The following is a 21,392-nucleotide window of genomic DNA, read 5'->3' as shown; positions in this document are numbered from 1 at the left end:
ACCGGACTGAAAATTATTTGATATTCAAATCTCATTTTAACACGGTTTTCTAGTGTCTAGCTTACATGTAAACACACTGTGCATTAGCATTAGTAGCATAGAATTAACAATGAGATTTGATGACCTAGTCTGACAACATTTTCAAACCCAAAAATGTTTATTGTGTCCTGAATTCCTGTCTTCTTTCAGATTAATTGTACATGCAAAATTAGTTGTTAAAATGACATACAACATTAAATAAAAATAACTTGATTGTTAACTAAAACTTAAACATTTAAGAGCTAAAAACTAAAAACTTAAAGAAATATAAAAATAAGTTATAATTAAAGTGCTAAAATTACAAAAAATACACCTGAAATAAAAAATAAAGTTAAAATAAAATAATAATAATATGACAAAAACATAATAGAATGTCTAAAAACGTAAACTAAAATTAAATGGAAAATATCGGACATAAAATCTAATTCCAGACCTTAATAGTATAATAGTTATATGTTAACATCATGTGAGATTTTTTACAGTATTGATTCATTTCGATCATTATTGTTTTATGTCAATTTCTGCATAAACTACTACATTAAAAGGTTCAGTTTTAGATAATAAGTTCATTTATTAAAAACAAACATGAATTAAATGAAAAAAAAAAAACTATTGATAAATCAACATTCATATTATACGATTAATAACTGCTGTTAAAATTGTATTTCATTATACTTCATGTGTGTTATGAACACAAAAGTGACCCATCTGGTTTGGTGCCATGTTTGTGTCCTCTCAGAATAACTCCCCTTGTGTTCACGTGTGTGTGTGTGTGTGTGTGTGTGTGTGTGTGTGACGACTCTAGAGGTTTCCTGCCTCACGGAGACGGCAAACACAGACACACACCTGCACTGACAGTGGGTCTCTGCGGACACTTGCTGTCCAGTATTTATTCATCTGAGTGTTTTGGTGAGACTTGAGCTGCTCTCAGCGCGTCTCTCAGAGATATTCGACTGTGTGTGTGTGTGTTTGTGTTACTTACAAAGAGAATGATACAGCTCGGTCATCTTGGGATGGTCCCAATTTGTCGTCTGACTCTGATGACTGCAGAAGAGAACAGAGAGGGTGAATTGGACTCTGACACCCATACAACTTACACCGTCTGTTGTTATTGTGTGTGTTTTTGTGAGAGACGCTATCTTGGACACAAAAAAGGTGAACGACTGAGCTGAATGAGAAAGAACCAAAGAAGAATAGCAGCAGAATCAAATGGATGAGATACAAATCTAGAGCACAAATCTTAAATCAGCTCTGGCTGTGTGTGCGTGTGTGTGTGGACTGGATTCTTTGTGCTATCCATTTCATTTGGTTCGGGTCAGATGTGATCTGACAGATCCATCCAGAGCCCTGGAGAAGCGTCCACTCCGCTGACCTCACTAACACAGCTGACATGAAATGCTCCTTCCTTCCCTCTGTGACTGTCACACGCGAACAAATAGAATCAATGGGTGGAAGAGAAATTAGCATATCGACGGGATTTAGCCAATCAGAAGTGGTCTGTAATTGGTCAGGTTCACTGGGTCTTGGCTGCTTATATAGTAACAAAAAAGAACAGTGTCTATTTTTATTTTGTTGGCAGAGGCTATTTACACCAACTCCGCCTACTGACATCTAGTTGGGCCAGACAAAATTACGGAAGACGCTGGATTGCAAAGCGTGTTACAGAAAGTCGACGCAAATCGTCCCGAGTTCGGATCCACCTTTTGCAGAATTCGCTCTGACTCATTTTTTCCATTGCATATCAGATCAGAAAGGCATTTATTTTCAATAAAAAGGAAGAAAATATTCAAAAAAGTGGAAATAACGTGTCCAACGTGTTTAACCCTCTGGTGCTCTTCTGCACTTTTTGACCGAAAAATAACTGTTTTTTAAATAATTTTTTTTAGATTTCTTTACTTCTTCAGAATGGTGCGAAACTTGGTAAAGGTTTTGGCACTTGCTGTGTGAACACACACAACAACCAAACATAATGGACATGATTTGAAAATATTTAATGGCCCTGAAAAAAATAGTCACACCTGTACTGTTCCTGGTCCAAAATGAGCACATTGAAAACGAATGGGAGACGAATTTCATCTAGTGGAAGCGTTTGGTACTGCACCCAAACTAAATCTGACTGAAAGCTATTTTTTTTATATCAAGCTCAAATTTGGAACACAAGCAGTTTTAGAGTAAAACATGTTTTTGAAAATAAATTTTTCATATAAAAATTGAAAATAGTATTTATGTATTTTTCATAACAAAAAAAACAACAAAATTCTGTAACCTTTTTCAAGTTAACTTTTTAAAATAATAATCTTCCAAGTGTTGTCTTTAAAAAGAGACCAATGGTGCAGGCCAGTCAAGTTCCTCCACACCAAACTCGCTCATCCATGTCTTTATGGACCGACGCTTTGTGCGTTTTGATTGTGCGCAATCATGTTGGAACAGGAAGTGGCCATCCCCAAACTGGCCCCACAAAGTTGGGAGCATGAAATTGTCACAAAATGTCTTGCTATGCTGAAGCATTAAGAGTTTCTTTCACTGGAACTAAGGGGCCAAGCCCAACCCCTGAAAAACAACCCCACACCATAATCCCCCCTCCATCAAACTTTACACTTGGCACAATGCAGTCAGGCAAGTCCCGTTCTCCTGGCAACCGCCAAACCCAGACTCGTCCATCGGATTGCCAGACAGGGAAGCGTGATTGGTCACTCCAGAGAACACGTCTCCTCTGCTCTAGAGTCCAGTGGCGGCGTGCTTTACCCCACTGCATCCCCCACTTTGTAATGCACTTGGTGATGTAAGGCTTGGATGAGCTGCTCGGCCATGGAAACCCAGAAAGTTGGCGACTTCTCCTTACTGTGACCCTCAGCATGTGCTGACCCCGCTCTGAGATTTTACTTGGCCTACCACTGAGTTGCTGTGGCTGAGTTGCTGTTGTTCCCAATTGCTTCCACTTTGTTATAATACCACTATCAATTGAGCGTGGAATATTTAGTAGTGAGGAAATTTCCCGAATGGTCTTATTGCACAGGTGTAACCTATCCCGGTACCACGCTTGAGTTCACTGAGCTCCTGAGAGCGACACATTCTTTCACAAATGTTTGTAGAAGCGTCTGCATGCCTAGTGCTTGATTTATACACCTGTGGCCATGGAAGAGATTGAGCACCTGAATTCAATGATTTAGAGGGGTGTCCCAATACTTTTGGCAATATAGTGTATATTGCTAAAATCATTTGTTTGTGCTCTGCAGAAAAAAAGTCACATGCATCTGGGATGGCATGAGGGGGGAGTCAATGATGAAAATGTTCATTTCGGGGTATTTGGCGATTTTTTTTGACAATCAACAATTGAAAAGCTCATGCGGAATAATGTTGTTATAGTCTTGAGTATTGCTTCTCTCACACACTGCCGAGCAAACAAGGATGTGTCTCGCTGAGCTTCTGTTCAGGAGAGACAGACAGAGAGAGGCAGATGCTGGGACAGAGGCTGTCAGCAGGTGTTGAGTGAATCTCATCATCTCATTCACAGGTTGATGAGAGGTCCTCTCCGCTCCGCTGGCATCGCAGAGCGGCTCAAACGGTCTCAGACTGTCTGTCTCAGCCAGACCCAACAGACAGAACGCTAGGGACAAGTGCAGCTCTAAATAGAGGCTGATGGGAGCTCAGGGTTCAGCTTTACTGACGCATGCATGGAGCCAGGTGATGGCGGATGATGGTTCTGTCACATAAATTGATTTTCAGCCGTGAGGATCAGTGAGGACCGGAGTGTGCAGGGCCGTCTCGAGGGCTGAGCTTTGGACGGTAATTCAGCTGGTTACTGCACACGGGTGAAATAAGCATCTTCACCACTGCTCTACTGCAGGAGAACAGCGAATAAGTGTCATCTACTCAAAACTACAGAGAGCTGCCTCGGTGGCATACTAACCGTCTAACAAGTGACTGATTTGAGACACTTATTAGTCACTCATGCACACCACACATATTGACTCTGGTGACACTTAAAGGGTTAGTTCACCCAAAAATGAAACTTCTGTCATTAATTCCTCACCCTCATGTTGTTCCAAACCTGTAAGACCTTCGTTCATCTCCAGAACACAAATGAAGATATTTCTGATGAAATCCGAGAGCTCTCTGACCCCAGACAGCTACGCAATGACCACTTTCAAGGTCCAGAAAGGCAGTAAAGACATGGTTAAAATCGTCCATGTGACTCCAGTGGCTACACCTTAATGTTATAAAGTGACGAGAATACTTTAGTGTGCAAAAAACAAACAAAAATGATCACTTTATTCAACAAATCCTTCTCGTCTGTGTCATTCTCCTATGCAGCGCTTTCAAGTTCTACGCCAGAACGCCGGCTTACCATTGGCCGACGCTGCTCACGTGAGCACCACGGCCCATGTGTGTGATGCTGACGCAGGAGCTAGCCAATGGTGAGCCGCCTTTCTGACACATAACCCTGAAGCGCTGCAGTGTTTACACTACGTCAACATGAATAAAGTCTAGGCTGTTAATTAGTCGACGTCAATATTTTTAGTCGACTGGGTAAGTTGGGTACGATATGAAATTGTATTAGTACCGGGACTTTAAAAATGACAGCACTCTAATAAGAGCAGTATTTCTTAATGTGCGTCGATGTGTGACAGCAGGAGTGAGGACGTGTGTGTGTGTGTGTGTGTGTGTGTGTGTGTGTGTGTGTATGAGCTCTGCTTCCACCGTTCACTAAACAATGGAAGCAGAACAGTCAAATATACGAGCAGCTCAGGAAAAAGAACGCAACAGAAAAGTGCGGCGCAGCCGGGACGTGCCGGACTCTGACCTGAAAACGTGCAAACGCCTTTCACTCAGACAGATCGCAACGCCAGTTTAGCGGATTATTAGGTTTGAATGGTAAAAAATATGTAAAAATGCACGTCCTGGCAATATTCAGGAAAACACAGTCGGATATGTCTTTAGTGAACGTACACAGAGTTGAATGAGAAATTGGGTGTTACAATGAATTTGGTCCGTGCAGCTCTTGAAGGGCCGGACCTCATATTCTGTGTGAAGCAGGGCAGGAACATGCCGACCAAGTGAGTTTTTAGGGTTTTTTATTCGTATTTGTTCGTTCTCGTATTTGTTGGCAAACTGGCGATCCTCTGCCCATCTTTGCTCCTAAAGGATTAGACCTTTCTTGGATGCTGCTTTTGTACCAAATCATAATTATAATCACCTGTTGACATCACCTGTTTCAAATCACATCATTATTTAACCATTTTACCTCATTACTAGCCCTAAATTGCTCCTGTCCCAACAAATTTGTACCTTTTTACATTTTTACTCTTTTAGTTTTACATTTTGTCAAGGGCTTGTTTACATTTATACTTTTTTATAGTACACTACTGAAGGCCAACGTTGCAAGTTAAATGAAATGTTTGTGATTGTGATAAATTAGTCGATAGATTAATCGATATAAAAATAGCTGTTAGTGGCAGCCCTAATAAAGTCATCATTTTTGTTTGCTTTTTGCGCACCCAAAGTATTCTCGTCACTTCATAACAATAAGGTTGAACCACTGGAGTCACACGGACTATTTTAACAATATTTTAACAATTAACAAGTGTAACATTTTTACTACCTTTCTGGACCTTTTCTGAAATTTGCATTGACATTGCAGTCTATGTGGGGTCAGAAAGCTCTCGGATTTCATCAAAAATATCTTAATTTGTGTTCTGAAGATGAACGGAGGGTATGGAAATGACATGAGGGTGAGGAATTAATGACAGAAGTTTTATTTTTGGGCAAACTAACCCTTTAAACAGTTAGCATGATGCTAAGTCACCTTGCAATATAAGTTAACATTGCAATACTCTAATGAGAAACTTTCTGGATGATATTTTTAAAATTTACATTTTTATTTATTCATAGTTTCTTGAACTTCACCGAATTCTCTTAGAAAAAGCTTGGAATATTGTGTAAATACCAGGGTACATGAATAATCACTGCATCTCCATGGTATAAGTAGATCAAAGTACCACAGTATCACTGCAGTACTTTTTTGTAAGGGTATACACATCTAGTTTCCACCAAGTGCTGCAACGACTACTTGCACTACTGTTGATACGTTTGGGGTCAGTGAGATTTTGTAATGTTTTTGAAAGAAGTCTCTTATGTGCAACGAGGCTGCATTTATCTGATTAAAAATGCAGTAAAAACTGTAATTTTGTGAAATACTATGGCAATTTAAAATAACTGTTTTCTATGTGAAAATACAGTAAAATTTAATGTATTCCTGTGATCAAAGCTGAATTTACAGCATTACTCCAGTCTTTAGTGTCACATGATCCTTCAGAAATCATTCTAATATGATGATTTGATGCCCAAGAAACATTTATGATTATTATCAATGTTGAGAACAGTGGTGCTGCCTCATATTTCTGTGAAAACAGTGAAACATTATTTCAGCGCTTTAGGATATTCAGAACGAATAGAGAAAATTGCAAAAATCTTTTGTAGCATACATGTCTTTTTACTGCAATTGAATGTGTTAAAAGTTTTACTGATGTCAAACTTTCAAACAGTAGTGTTAATGTGGAAAGCACTGAAAACAAAGACTAAGTAATAATAACTCTTAGTTATATTCTGCAGTAAACACACGTTCATACAGCAGTCACGCGTTTACAGTAAGGGATGTGAGATGTGTTTTATTCAGAGCGGTGAGCTGCTTACAGGATTAGCTGCTGCTCTCTCATCTCAGCGCGCACACACACACACACACACACACACACACACACACACACACACACACACACACACACACACACACACACACACACACACACACACACACACACACACACACACACACACACACACACACACACACACACACACACACACACACACACACACACACACACACACACACACACACACACACACACACACACACACACACACACACACACTCTCTGAAGTCCAGGGAGCGCGTCTCTGAACACATTCTGATGAATAAACATGAACTACTCAACTCATTATATTCACAAATCAGTATTTAGAGTTACAGAAATAAGCTTTTCTGCAAAAATACTCTGTAAATAAAACACAATTCCTTTCTTTCAGCCTCTCTCAGTCACTCCTTTTTCTTTCCTTTTTTTACTCTTCTGACACGTGAGACATCATCATCTCCACTCGACATGCTCTAAAACTTCAGCTCATTCCAACACACACACACACACACACACACACACACACACACACACACACACACACACACACACACACACACACACACACACACACACACACACACACACACACACACACACACACACACACACACACACACACACACACACACACACACACTTCATCCCTTTGATCTCTCCAATTAGTGTTTGATTTCATGAGTCAGCGTAAGAGCTGGTGTGTGTTAGAGAAAGTTTGTGTGTTTCGGTGGAGACGAGTCAGTCTCTGTGAGCTGCAGGAACTATGACTTATATAATGATAATATATAATGGTAATAATAATAATTACAAAAACAACAATAAAAGTTATCTGTTCTCTGTCTAGATTAAGGAGGTTTACACACAATCAGAGCCAAATAGACCTATTTGATGACCTGACATGTAGTCATTTACATTTAGACAACAACACATTTCCCAACAACAAAATGTGGGCCAGTATAAATTCTGAGTGGCTAGTAACTTTGGAAACCACTAGCCACAGTGGCTGGAGAGCAACACAAGTTCATGTCAAGCCCTGAAGATACCCCAATCGTAAAAAACGCCTTGCCACACAAAATAGCCACTTGTTTTGCTGCAATTCTCTTATTACACAGACAAATCAGTCTGTCATTGCCAACAAGTTCCTTCCAGATCGCCCTGCACACTGAGCTTTGACTTCAGAGAGGTCAGGGCTTTCCCTCACAATTACCAGGATGCAGAGAGTCAGCGACTTTTAATTAGGAAGGCAATACGCTTTGCTAATTCCCCCCCTGCCTCAGAACAGGAAGATCAATGAGCCGAGAGGACACATTGTACGAGAAGCAAACGTTTGTTCTGGAGAGCAGCGCTCTACATGTAAGAGCACAGAGAGCTTTGAGCAGGTTTTGTGGAAATGTAAGAGAGATTCCCTCAGGAAATGAAATGATGAAGGGAAAAATGATCTCTGGTATATTCATATATGCACAGCCATATGGAGGATGTCAGAGCCATCCGCATAAAAGGAGTTCAGCTACCGGCCATTCCACACAACACACCTGCCGGCCCGCACACGCAACGCTGCTGTTGTCCGCTTTTACTTTCACAGACCCCTTTCATCTCCTTTAATCCGCTACATATACACGACAAATCTCCAGGGTTAAAATATAACACGCTGCTGATCTGGGCGACATGGAACAATCTGTTCGGCAGCACAGATTAGCGACTGATAACTGGAGTAATCGTGCATTTTAATGGACAACATATACAGCCGTGCTCAAAACTTTACACACCCCTTGCAGAATCTGTGATAATGGGAATAATTTTTTACAAAATAAGAGAGATCATACAAAATGTAAGTTATTTTTTATGTAGTACTGTCCTGAATAAGCTATTTTGCATACTTATAATACACAAAACAAACAAAAAATTGCTGAATTTATTAACCGTTGTGTTATGTTGCGGGTCAATTTGACACGTTTTGGTTTTTAAGTTGTCAGAAATATCAGTTAACCTATGTTTTTTTTCTTTAAATGTTGTGACTTTTTCTCATTTAGGGTCATGAACATGCATGCAAAGTTTCAACACGCTGATGTGTTTTGACATATACACACACATTTACTGTTACGTTCGTGATGTTCACGGGTCAATTTGACCCGCATATTTTAATGTTCTAAGGCAATTGTAGAGACCCAAAATAATAACATTTCTTGGTTATTTTTTGTTATTTTAGTTTTTTACAAACCTATGAAGCTAAAAAAAAATTAGCTTTTCCCCAATTTTTTCACAACAGAAATATGTTTTGTATGCCACAAATGGTAAAAATTAGCTATAATTTATTTTTTCAATCTATCTGAAATACTATCTAACCTACATTGTTTTTCTTGAAATTGTGTGACCTTTTCTCATTTAGGGTCATTAACATGCATGCAAAGTTTCAACATGCTGATATGTTGTGAAATGTGCATATATCAAAATGTTATACACTCTTGCTGTTTGTGGGTCAATTTGACCCATATAGGACAGCTATTCAAAAGCAACTGTACCGACACAAAATACAAAACACTTTGTTGTATCTCAGAGCTCTTCAACTCTAGTCCTGAAGTGCCAGTGTCTTGCTGAGATTAACAACTTCATGAAGCTGTGTTTTGAAATCAGCCATCACTGAATAAGTCGTAAAAGTAAAGTTTAAAACAAGTTATAGAAGTTTATGAACATGTAAAATATATAACATATATATTTTTATATTTTATATAAAATATATATTTTACAAAACATGTTCAACTCTAAAAGAGAGAGAGAAGCATCGAACATCAGGGAAAACAGCTAGTGTGTGAGTTCTGTTTACATTTTCCTCATTTGATCTGTAGTTCAGCTGTTCTTTAGAACGCTGTCTGTTTGCTGTAGTTGGCTGTTTGTTGTAGTCTGGTTTGTTATTGTTTGACCTCGTGCGAACTAACGCGTTTCACTGGGAGTAGCCAGCTGTATTCAATAACAACATTTAATGCAAGTATAAATTGAGTAGTACTCCGCGGCAGCGGAAGCGGCAGCCCTCGTGTGAAGCCCTCCTCGTGTGAAGACCGAAGAGTGTAAAGACCATCGACTCTACTCTGCGCGACTCCACTCGAGCAAGGACACCGACAAGGCACTTGAGTATAGCTATATATATATACTTTGTCCACTTTTGTGTTTTTGCTTGTTTTCATCTGCTAATTTCTCTGACCCGTATTCACAATGTGCTTCCAAATCTCTACTATTATCACACACACCCGTAAATCACGCTCTGTACATTCTAGACGCCGTAATCCTACTAATCTGCGTAGTGTACCCATTTCCTCTGCTACATTAATGTCCATTCCAATTGGTCTCTGGAATTGCCAGTCTGCTGTAAACAAAGCAGACTTTATTTCATCTATTTCCACTCATTCACATCTCAGTCTCATGGCTCTAACTGAAACCTGGATCAAACCAGAAGACACTGTCACTCCTGCAGCTCTCTCAAATAATTTCTCTTTTTCACACACCTCTCGCCAGATTGGGAGGGGCGGAGGTACTGGTCTGCTCATCTCAAAGGATTGGAAATTTGAGCCCATCCCTTCTCTATCTGGCAACTGCTCATTTGAATCACACTCAATCACTGTCACTCACCCTGCTAAAATCCATGTTGTAGTTATTTATCGTCCTCCAGGTCAACTGGGTAACTTCCTGGAGGAATTGGATATGTTACTCTCTCACTTCCCTGAGGATGGCACTCCTCTGGTACTGCTCGGTGACTTCAACATTCACCTTGATAAACCCCAGGCTGCAGACTTCACCACTCTTCTGACCTCATTTGATCTTAAGCGAGTATCTACTACAGCTACTCATAAATCAGGTAACCATCTTGATCTTATCTACACACGCTACTGCTCCACAGACGTCACTTTAGTTACTCCTTTACACACCTCAGATCACTTTCTCATCACTCTTAACCTCCTACTAACTCCTAACACAACACACACTCCTCCGCTGATTACCTTTCGGCGTAATCTACGCTCACTCTCTCCCTCCCGTCTATCCACTATGGTTTCCTCCTCACTCCCTCCACCTGCTCAGTTCTCAGCACTGGACACTAACAGTGCTACTGACACTCTTTGCTCCACTCTAACATCCTGCTTAGACAACCTCTGTCCCCTTACATCCAGGCCAGCCCGCACCACTCCCTCTGCCCCCTGGCTGTCTGATGTTCTCCGCGAACATCGCTCTGGGCTCCGGGCGGCAGAGAGGAAGTGGCGAAAAACTAAAAACACTACTGACCTAACCCTGTATCAGTCTCTTCTCGCTTCTTTCTCTAGTAACGTCTCCACTGCTAAAACTACATACTATCACAACAAAATACACAACTGCTCTGACTCTCGTGCACTCTTCAGAACGTTCTCTTCGCTCCTCTGTCCTCCCCCCCCCTCCTTCATCAACTCTTACAGCTGATGACTTTGCATCATTTTTCACACAAAAAACCTCCTCCATCAGCAGCCAATTCTCCGCACCACAAACCGACACGCACATCTCAACAACCATAACACATACACTCCCCTCCTTTTCTCTGCTCTCTGAAGCTGAAGTCTCCAAACTCATCCTTTCCAACCACCCCACTACCTGTCCGCTTGACCCTATCCCCACTCACCTCCTTCAGGCCATTTCTTCTTCTGTTACTCCTGCACTCACTCACATTGTCAACACCTCTCTTCACACCGGGACTTTCCCCACAGCATTTAAGCAGGCTCGGGTAACCCCACTGCTTAAGAAACACTCTATGAACCCAGCACTTTTAGAAAACTACAGACCGGTATCCCTTCTGCCTTTCATTGCAAAGACACTCGAGCGAGTTGTTTTTAACCAGCTCTCTACGTTTCTTGAACAGAACAACCTCCTGGATATCAACCAATCAGGCTTCAAAAGCGGCCACTCAACTGAGACTGCCCTGCTCTCGGTTACGGAGGCACTGAGGCAGGCAAGAGCGGCTTCCAGATCCACAGTACTTATCTTACTGGATTTGTCTGCTGCTTTTGACACAGTTAACCACCAGATCCTCCTGTCAACTCTCATGAAGATGGGCATCTCAGGAACTGCTCTCCAGTGTTTCAAGTCTTACCTCTCAGGTAGGTCCTTCAGGGTGTCATGGAGAGGTGAAGTGTCTAAGTCACATCATCTAGCCACTGGAGTTCCACAGGGCTCAGTGCTTGGACCACTTCTCTTCTCCATCTACATGTCATCACTGGGATCGGTCATTCAGAAACATGGCTTTTCCTATCACTGCTATGCAGACGACACTCAACTCTACTTCTCATTTCAACCAGATGATCCATCGGTTGGTGTTCGTATCGCGGCCTGCCTAACAGACATTTCTGCCTGGATGAAGGAACATCACCTGCAACTCAACCTTGCAAAGACTGAACTGCTTGTGGTCTCAGCCAACCCAGCACTTCATCACAATCTCTCCATTCAGCTAGGATCATCAACCATAACTCCGTCCAGGACAGCCAGGAATCTTGGAGTTGTGATCGATGATCAGCTAAAATTCACTGACCACATTACTGCAACAACCCGGTCCTGCAGATTTGCATTATACAACATTAGGAAGATTAGAGCCTTCCTATCTGAGCAGACCACACAACTCTTGGTCCAAGCTCTTGTTCTCTCCAGACTGGACTACTGTAATGCTCTTCTAGCAGGCCTTCCGGCATGCACTATCAAACCCTTGCAACTGATCCAGAATGCAGCGGCGAGGGTGATCTTTAACGAGCCGAAGAGAGCGCACGTCACGCCTCTCTTCATCAGACTCCACTGGCTACCAATAGCCGCTCGCATCAAATTCAAGGCACTGGTACTCGCCTTCAAAGCAACCACTGGCTCTGCACCAATTTACCTTAACTCGCTTGTTCAGACATACACACCCTCCAGGAGTTTGCGTTCTACCAGTGAACGACGCCTTGTGGTGCCATACCAGAGAGGCATGAAATCACTGTCACGGACCTTTTCCTGGACTGCCCCCACCTGGTGGAATGACCTGCCTATCTCAATTCGAGCAGCCGAGTCTGTAGCCATTTTCAAAAAACATCTAAAGACGCATCTTCCAGCAGCACCTGACCAATCAAGAATAGCACTTAACATTCTATTCATTTTTCTGTCTGTCTAATTTATTTAAAGGTCCCATGGCATGACATTTTCATTTTATGAGGTATTTCAACATTAATATGAGTTCCCCTAGCCTGAATATTGTCCCCAAGTGGATAGAAATGTTGATCGGTGTAAACGCGAGTTCTGGCTGTCTCTCTCTGCCTTTGAGAAAATGACAGGCCAGACGAGCTGATCCTGAAGTCTCCTGGTTTGACGTCCAAGCAGGAACGGTTTCCTCCCTTTCCTCCGCCCAGATCTGGCACGCCCATGCAAACACTCGAGATCATTAACGTTACTTGTGAACGAGTGAACACTGGCAGTTTCTCAGTGTTTGGATGTACAAATGAAAACAGAAGTCTTTCTTCAGTTCCTTCTGATCTGTGATCATTGATTTCTTATGTGTAGCTTATTATTTATTATTTGTGGACACGCAGCGGCTTCTCTCTCTCCCGACAGAACGGTGTTTTCGTGTTTTCTATCTTGTGAGTCAGTGTTTTTGTACGTCCTTGTCGCGTCTATCTGTTCTAAAATGTGCATACAGTCTTTTCTGTTTAACATCAGCAGTCACATCTTTAGAGATAAACTTCATGCACGCCGAAGCTCGGCCTCCAACATCCCCGACCCCCAGTACTGCATCTGGCCCACAGCGGAGGCACCAAACGCGGCGTGAGATTAAGCAGAAGGGGGGTAAGCGTGAGGGTATCCAGCTAGGCTAGCCAGCTTTCCCCACAATAAACTGGATTACATTCGATTACAGCTGTTGTGTCTTTGTTTGCGCTGTGTAACGTTACTCAATGCGCGTCAATGACGCTATTCATATGATTGGAACATATCTAGAAATAATGCTATACTCAACACTTACTAACTCGTTCATCTCGCTGTAATGGTACATTGCATGTGTTACAAAGTTGGTAGAATAATGATGAAGAGGACTCGGTGTGACTGGGACTCGTGTTTATTCAGAACTCTCAGATACAAACACAATAAACTCGCGCTGACTGACAGCGCTCTCATAACTCAGTAGTTACTATAAATAACTTTGTTAGCAATCGCTTCGTCTCCGTGATGTCCGGTTCGCGAACGAATCATTCTTTTGAATCGGTTCTTTTTAGTGAACCGAACCAGTTCACCAAATCGGACTGAATCGTTCTAAACGGTTCGCGTCTCGAGTCAGCGCTGATCCATAATTTACTAAAGTTACTAACTTTCTGACATGAGTGACAGCCCCTCCGACTAGAAATAAACTAATAACCTGAAGTATATGCTAGTAACTACAACAGTTCACCCTGAACTGAGACATGCTGAGAGAACTGATGAGAAGTGAACACAGGTCCATCCGTCTCTCTGGCAGACTCGTGCCTGCTCGTGCCTCGTTAAACCACGCCCCCTCCGCTCATTTAAAATGCAAAGATGTCAGCCAATCACAACAGTGGGCGTTTTTACTGAAGTCTCACAGCAGACACGCCTCTTGAAGCAGGGCATTCAGCCACAGGGCAAACAGCAGTATAGAAAAAATGCCTTTTATTTCTAAATTATGACATTTTATGATGTAAAAATCATACTAATAATATAAGTACACCTCAGAAAACACTATAAAATAATAGAAAAATGCCATGCCATGGGACCTTTAAAAAAAAAAAAAAAAAAAAAAAAAAAAATCCTGTGTGTTCTGTGTTAGATTAACTGAGACTTGTTACAGCACTTGCATACTGTAGCCTCTGACTGTTGTAGTTGCTTCTATTGCTCTCATTTGTAAGTCGCTTTGGATAAAAGCGTCTGCTAAATGACTAAATGTAAATGTAATGTAAATGTAATGTAAAACTTCTGTGCCAAATTTTAGGTTGATACCTCAAAAAAAAAGATGTTTTTGTGCGCAGTACCAACGTTTTCCACTAGATGACATGTAGACTCTTCGATTTCCATGAGTGATCTGAACGTTATATTTTCATACTTTTCAAAATATCTATGAAGTAGACATCCTATTCAGAAGTAGTTTGGGCAGTGATGTTAATATTTGATTTGAATTAAATCTCAAAAATGCATATAAAAAAATATATGGAAAGAGTCAAAACGAGCGTTATAGTTTGGCACCGCATCACAAATGACGAATCTATCGCTATTTATCTCCTGCTCTGTCATCTCTTTTGAAAATCAGTCACAAATATGAAAATTAGAGTCTGAAAGCTTTAAAATGCTATATAGTTGGTCAAGATTACTTTAGGTTTAGACTAAGATATTATTGTTCTAAATGTATAAAGGCAAGTGTCCCCAGGGGACAATCTTAAAAATAGTGGTTAAAAGTGTTTTTATAAATCGTAAATTCAGATATTTATTCTTTGTAATGTGTGAAAAGCATTGATATAAAAGTGAATTGTTTGTATGTGTTTTTTCATAGTGTGATTTTTGGGGAATTGTATTGAATCCAATTCAAAGACCCGGACCATAACGAGTGTAACCAGAAATCGAACAGTGCACGAGGGTTAAAATGACCGTGTTGAAAAGTTTATGAACCCTTGATTCTCGATACTGTGTGTCATTCCCTGGATGATCCACGGCTGCAAGGGGTGTGTAAACTTTTGAGCACGACTGTACCATGGCAAATTTTCATAGAGTGTATTATCCTTCTCTCGGTCACTATTATTTTTTCCATCTTAATTCATGTGTCATTCATCGTCCTCTATTACTGGATGATTTCCAAGCCGGTCCATTGTCAGGATGCTGCTGTATGCAACAATCACTCGCTCTGTCTTTCTCCAACATTGTCTCTCGAGGCTTGATGGGCACTTGAAGGGACAATGTATTCTGGCAAAAGAGCTGTAACTGAGGGAATTGCCAATAGTCTGCAGAGACGTTGTGAGACCACGCATGCATTTACTGAACAAATCCAGTTTGTCATGGTGGCTTGGATTTGACTTGTTTAAAAATGACAAATGTGAGACCCTGGGGTCCTAAATCAGTAAGATATATGTATAATGTCAGTATATAGTACATATATTTATGTAAGATTAAAAAAAAAACTAAAAAAAGGAACAAAATTCTGACCCGTGCTGGCAAAATCAGTCACAATGAGCACATTTTCAAAAATGAGTTATTGTTATTTTCAAAAATGAGTTATTGTTATTTTCAAAAGTCAGCAAAGCCAATTTTGAGGAAAAAGGTCCCAAAACAAAATCACCAGCAGCCATACCTTAACATCCCTGATAATAACACCAAATTTGACTCACCAAGACAACACCAAATATCTATAGGAAAAATATATATTCAACTTTTTTCCCATGATACCACAATTGTTTGATTAACATCAATGAAACAGACAGTCTATATATAAAGACCTGCCGTACCGCACGGATCTAATATAATGTCACACATCAGATGTTTCTCCCCATCAGTTAACCAAACGTTCACTGAAGACATAACAGATCATGTTTGTGCGAATACTCGCCAATGAAATACTGTAATTCTGTGTATATCAGGACCGCGCGCTGTCTGAGGCATCTTTGTGTGCGAGCTTCAGATGCATCAGTCAGCATGAGTAAGATCGTTGTTTACATCAGCATGAGTGTGAAAATAACATTTCATTGGTTCAGACTCGTGCCATCGAGAATCCACTATGAATATAGCATGGATGCCAGCCGAACTTAGCCCCGCCCACAACATTTGAGGTCGGGAAGTTCGGTCTGGACTTGATCCGTTGTGGAGCAACTATGCTTGAACCAGAGATGTTCGGACCAATCAAATTGTCAGGGCGGGCTTTATACGATGATGGACAGATGATCAACAGTAACGCAATCATCCATTTCACCAAAGAGCGCTTGGGTTGAATTCGTTTACTAAACGTAGAACTTGTTCGTATATGCATTAACCTTTACTATTTCTCTCAGAAATGATGATGGTGTTGGTAAGTACTCCATGTATCCTTAAATACTTTTTACAACACCGGCAAAGATCGTTTACACTCATCTTCTTCTTCTACTTCTTTTAGCATGCGTGCAGTTGAGTTCTGATGACAACTATGCGTCGCTCAACACGTCACTTACTCCATTGCTCTGATTGGTTGTAGGTCTATCCAATTGACCTATCGGTAAGCCCCGCCCCCCTTAGTTACTGTTGCTAACTCGGACAAACAAGCGGAGTTGCTATATCTTACAATGACAGCTGTCAGTGTGAAAACCTTATCCCAAGATGTTTTCGGACACATCTTGTTCGTCCGAATGATGGCCAAACTTTACTGATGGTTTATTAAGTTTATTATGTCCTTTTTCACTCCAAAAAATCATCGTAAGAGCTGAATAAACAAAGCATAAGAAGTGCGCATTAACGTCTCATTCACAAACTATCTCTCTCCGTTGCATTACCATTAACATACACAGCAAATTACACAAAAACACTCAAACAACTAACAGTAAACAAACATATACACAGAGCTTATGCCTTTTCGGGGGTGCAGTTAATAACTGGTCAACTTTGTGTCTGCAAAACAACTCCGATAAACTGCGAGTGCGAGCTCATCCTTTCACTACCCGTAAACTATAATACCCATCAAAATAAGAGTCCTCCTTAGTAGGTCAGATAATGTAGACTTTAAACATATCTAAAATGAAATTAATTTACATATAACCAGTTTAATATGGAGAGGCACTGAAATGTAGACCTTCGTGTTTTTGACCTACAGTGTAACATGACGTGAGAACAGTTAGTTATTTTGGTTTGTTTGTTAGCAGGGACTTTAATCGTAACTTAACGAGAGTTTGACAAACAGAAAATCCTCTCAGGATCCCTGGAATCAGTGCTACAGTACCTCAGGCACGACATTTTAGCATTTTTGTAGCATAAACACCATCAAATCGATGAGAGCTTCGGATTTTCCAATGTCTCTCTATGGCACTGAAGCCTAAAGATGTCCAAGTTCCGGTCCCAGCGCAACTGATACTCAACTGCTATTGGCTCATCTGCTTTCAAGGGGAGGGGCTTACCGATAGGTCAATTGAGTTCAGAGGCATTTTCTATCCTGGTTCGGTTGAAACGCCCCCTAATCACAGCCCAATGGAGCAGCATCAGACTCATATTGTGACTAGTATGACCACGTCAGGCTACTGTGATTATTCACAAAGCTGGATTCACAAAAACGATACAACACTTGTGCTGAGGGGAAGCGCCAGTCATCGAGAAGCGAGTAGAGGAAAAACTGCAAGGGAAATGTACTCCTCATGGAAATAAAGATACTTTTAGATGTTGAATTGCTATTTGGAGTATTTGGGATCGCTAGAAGAGGGCTTAATGAACTCATTTTTGTGAAAACCTCAAAACATTTTACACTTGTTTTGCCTGTAGCTCGAAATTATCCCATGCGCATTCCCATTCATTTTGCCAAAACGGGTCCCACATGTTTTCATCATGGATGCATTAAATTGATCAAACATGGTAGTAAAGACTTTTGTTTTGTTACAAAAGATTTCTATGTCAAATAAATGGTGTTCTACTTTCTATTAAAAAATGTTTCTACAAAAAAACTCTAACATCAACAGCAGCACAATTTTGAACTATTTACAACACTGATAATAATCATAAGTGTTTCTTGAGCATCAAATCATCATATGAGAATGATTTCTGAAGGACACTGAAGACTGGAGTAATGCTGAAGTGATCACAGGAATACCTTACATTTGACTATAATAGAAAACAATTTGCGTTAAATTTTGTGCTGTATTTAACATCAAATAAATGCAGTATTGTTGAGAGACTTCTTTCAAAAACATCTTACCGACCCCAAACTATGTGTACGGCCTTACAGTAATGCACAACAATAATTTAATTCTGAAAGTGTTGCTGAACTTTGTTAATGCCAATAGAGAACGCAATGGAGTCCACATGAGCTCACTGGCATGTGTCTAAGTTCAGAAAATGGATGTCACACCAAACGTGACAAACTCTGGTGTCAAATTCTGCTCCAACAGCTCTAAAGTGAAAGCAGTCCACATGGAAACAGATGTGTGGGTACGTCTGAGAGAGCACTTACTTGATGTAGTAGGGCACTTTATTCTGGGACACCGCTCTCTGCCAGGGCAACTGCACTGAAGCTGCGGACACATAATAAAAGACTGATTAGAGTGGAGATCAGGGGTCTGATCATGATGGTGTTGGGAAATGAAGCATTAATTAAGAACATCTCTCTCATATCAGCGGACTCGCACTCTTTTAATTTCTCCCGACACTAAAGCATCGTTCCAGAGGTACACACTTGATGATATATATTACACATCTGCTCTCTCAGCAGAATTTACTGTACGCAACACTGCTTTTGAAGCTAATGGCATGGGATACAGGATGATACAACTTCAAAGGCCAAACTCGAAAGTTTTAATCGCACCAGCATTGCCCAATACACTGAACTCTATGGATCGAAGCATCAAGCTGCAGAGTAACTCTCAGCGCAGTCATGGAAAAGGGATGGGAAAGGACGAGATTGGACAGAAAAGGGCAAGGGAGATGTTGTAACACAACGTTCAAAGAAAGAACTTGCCGCCAAACTTTATGAAAAAAGGGGTAAAAGGTTTGACAAGTCCTTTTTTAGTGGTGTGGGTGTGTGTGTGTGTGAGAGAGAATATTGTTTTTATGTACTGTTATCATTACATCGTGTTGTTTCATTTAAATGTAACTGCCACATTTCATTGCCAATTAAGGAAACATTAAAACTGCTACACTAAAACTGTGTGTGTGTGTGTTAATGACCGCTCTTGACAGTCCACTGAAACAGAAAATAGAGGACGATTAACCTCTGAATTATTAAACACAAAAGCTTCTCCACAGCTAAGTGCGTATGTGTGGACTGTGATGCCTGATTTTCCACAGTATCTGACACTGGCTGCTTCATTGTTCACGGCTGACAGTTATTGTTTGTGCGCAAGTGTAAACTTGTGTCAATTAGAATCAAATTAGTTTTAATTAGTTTGGTCCCCTCAATAAGAGTGAATTGGCAAATGTCTGCAACAGCGACACTGATTATATTAACATGCTACACAAGCAATTACATGAACAATGTAATTGTGTAATTGTTGTATGAACAATGAATATTAAAAAAAAGTAGAGTAACAATTGAAACAAAATCTAAAAAAAAATAACTATTACAAAAAGAGAAGGAAGAAAGAACTATAGGTAAGCAACATATGGGACTTTTCACTGTTTTTCATTTCAGACTTTTCTTCAACAAGCCACATGATTTAAAGTATCCTTTATGTAATTTATGTCAAACAGTGTGGAATGAGATATTCAGTTTAAGGGTTTGATATAATTACTAACATTATAAGCAACATCTTCTGAAAAGACTGAGTATGGGTCGCCAGAGTATGTTGTAGATGAAGGCTGGTTGGTCAACCAACTTTACTAACTGCTAATGAACAGTCCAACAATTAGACCAACACCAAACTAGCAGTAACCATTGGTAATTCATGCTGGTCTTTTCAACAGGGATAGTTATATTTATGTATCAATGCAAGCACCACTAACTTTTTAGGCAGAGTTGAAGAATAGCAACGTAACGTTGACATGATTGCGTGAATTTATTTACGTGTTTTTTTACTGTTTTAATGTGGGTTAGTGACTCACTGGACAAGAAGTGTTGAGAGGAAGGTCCAAAATCCCTGTGTGCTTCCCGTAAGAGCTTCAACCTGTCCTCTACAGCCGCCTAGAGAGAGACCGAGACAGAGAGAGAAAACCATAGGTTGGTCGGTAAATGGAATATCACAAAGGAAAAATGCATCCACGCACTCACAGCAGGGTACAAAACTCGGCATTTGAAAGACAGTAATGAGCAGACACACTCAGACTTTCTGCCGTCTCAGTGAGTGTTCTATACAGATCCTGTGGGAAACGGATTGGGTCACATCAAAGCTCAAACTAACACACACACACACACACACACACACACACACACACACACACACACACACACACACACACACACACACACACACACACACACACACACACACACACACACACACACACACACACACACACACACACACACACACACACACACACACACACACACACACACACACACACACACACACACACACACACACACACACACACACACACACACACACACACACACACACACACACACACACACACACACACACACACACACACACACACACAATGTCCAATTACTCTATTGAGAACAACATACACTCTCTCACACACTGACAGGACACTTACACAAATCACCTTTAGAGAAGGAAGGATTCATTCGAAGGAAAAGAAAAGAGAAAGAGAAAGGGAAACAAAACGAAGGAAACAGACAGGAAAAGAAAAGAAACTAAATGAAAAGGAAAAAAACAGAAAATAAAGATGAGTACGCAAAGGACCTGCATGAAAGGAAAGGAAACGGAAGGAAACAGACAGGAAATAAATAAAAGAAAAATTACTAAAAGAAAAGAAAGAGGAGTATACAAAGGACCTGTATGAAAGGAACAGGACAAGATAGAAAGGAAAAGAAAAGGAAAATAAAGGAAAGGTCTATGCAGT

General features: G+C 40.6%; 1 protein-coding gene across 9 annotated transcripts in view; it reads right to left on the bottom strand.

Moving 5' to 3' along the window:
• utrn (utrophin) overlaps positions 1-21,392 on the bottom strand; it is a gene marked incomplete at both ends in the record, with an annotated part of 350,347 nt that overhangs the window by 75,599 nt on the left and 253,356 nt on the right. For all 9 annotated transcript variants that reach the window (XM_079802801.1, XM_079802799.1, XM_079802800.1 and 6 more), the window contains 3 exons: positions 1,022-1,083; positions 18,877-18,937; positions 20,463-20,541. In XM_079802801.1, the coding sequence (XP_079658927.1) occupies positions 1,022-1,083; positions 18,877-18,937; positions 20,463-20,541 (202 nt within the window). The remainder of the gene's footprint in view (positions 1-1,021; positions 1,084-18,876; positions 18,938-20,462; positions 20,542-21,392) is intronic.

The sequence above is a fragment of the Gobio gobio genome, assembly GCF_949357685.1.
Source record: "Gobio gobio genome assembly, chromosome: 21".
NCBI lineage: Eukaryota > Metazoa > Chordata > Actinopteri > Cypriniformes > Gobionidae > Gobio > Gobio gobio.
The sequence above is the reverse complement of the archived record's forward strand: the minus strand, read 5'-3'. Positions and strand labels throughout refer to the sequence as shown.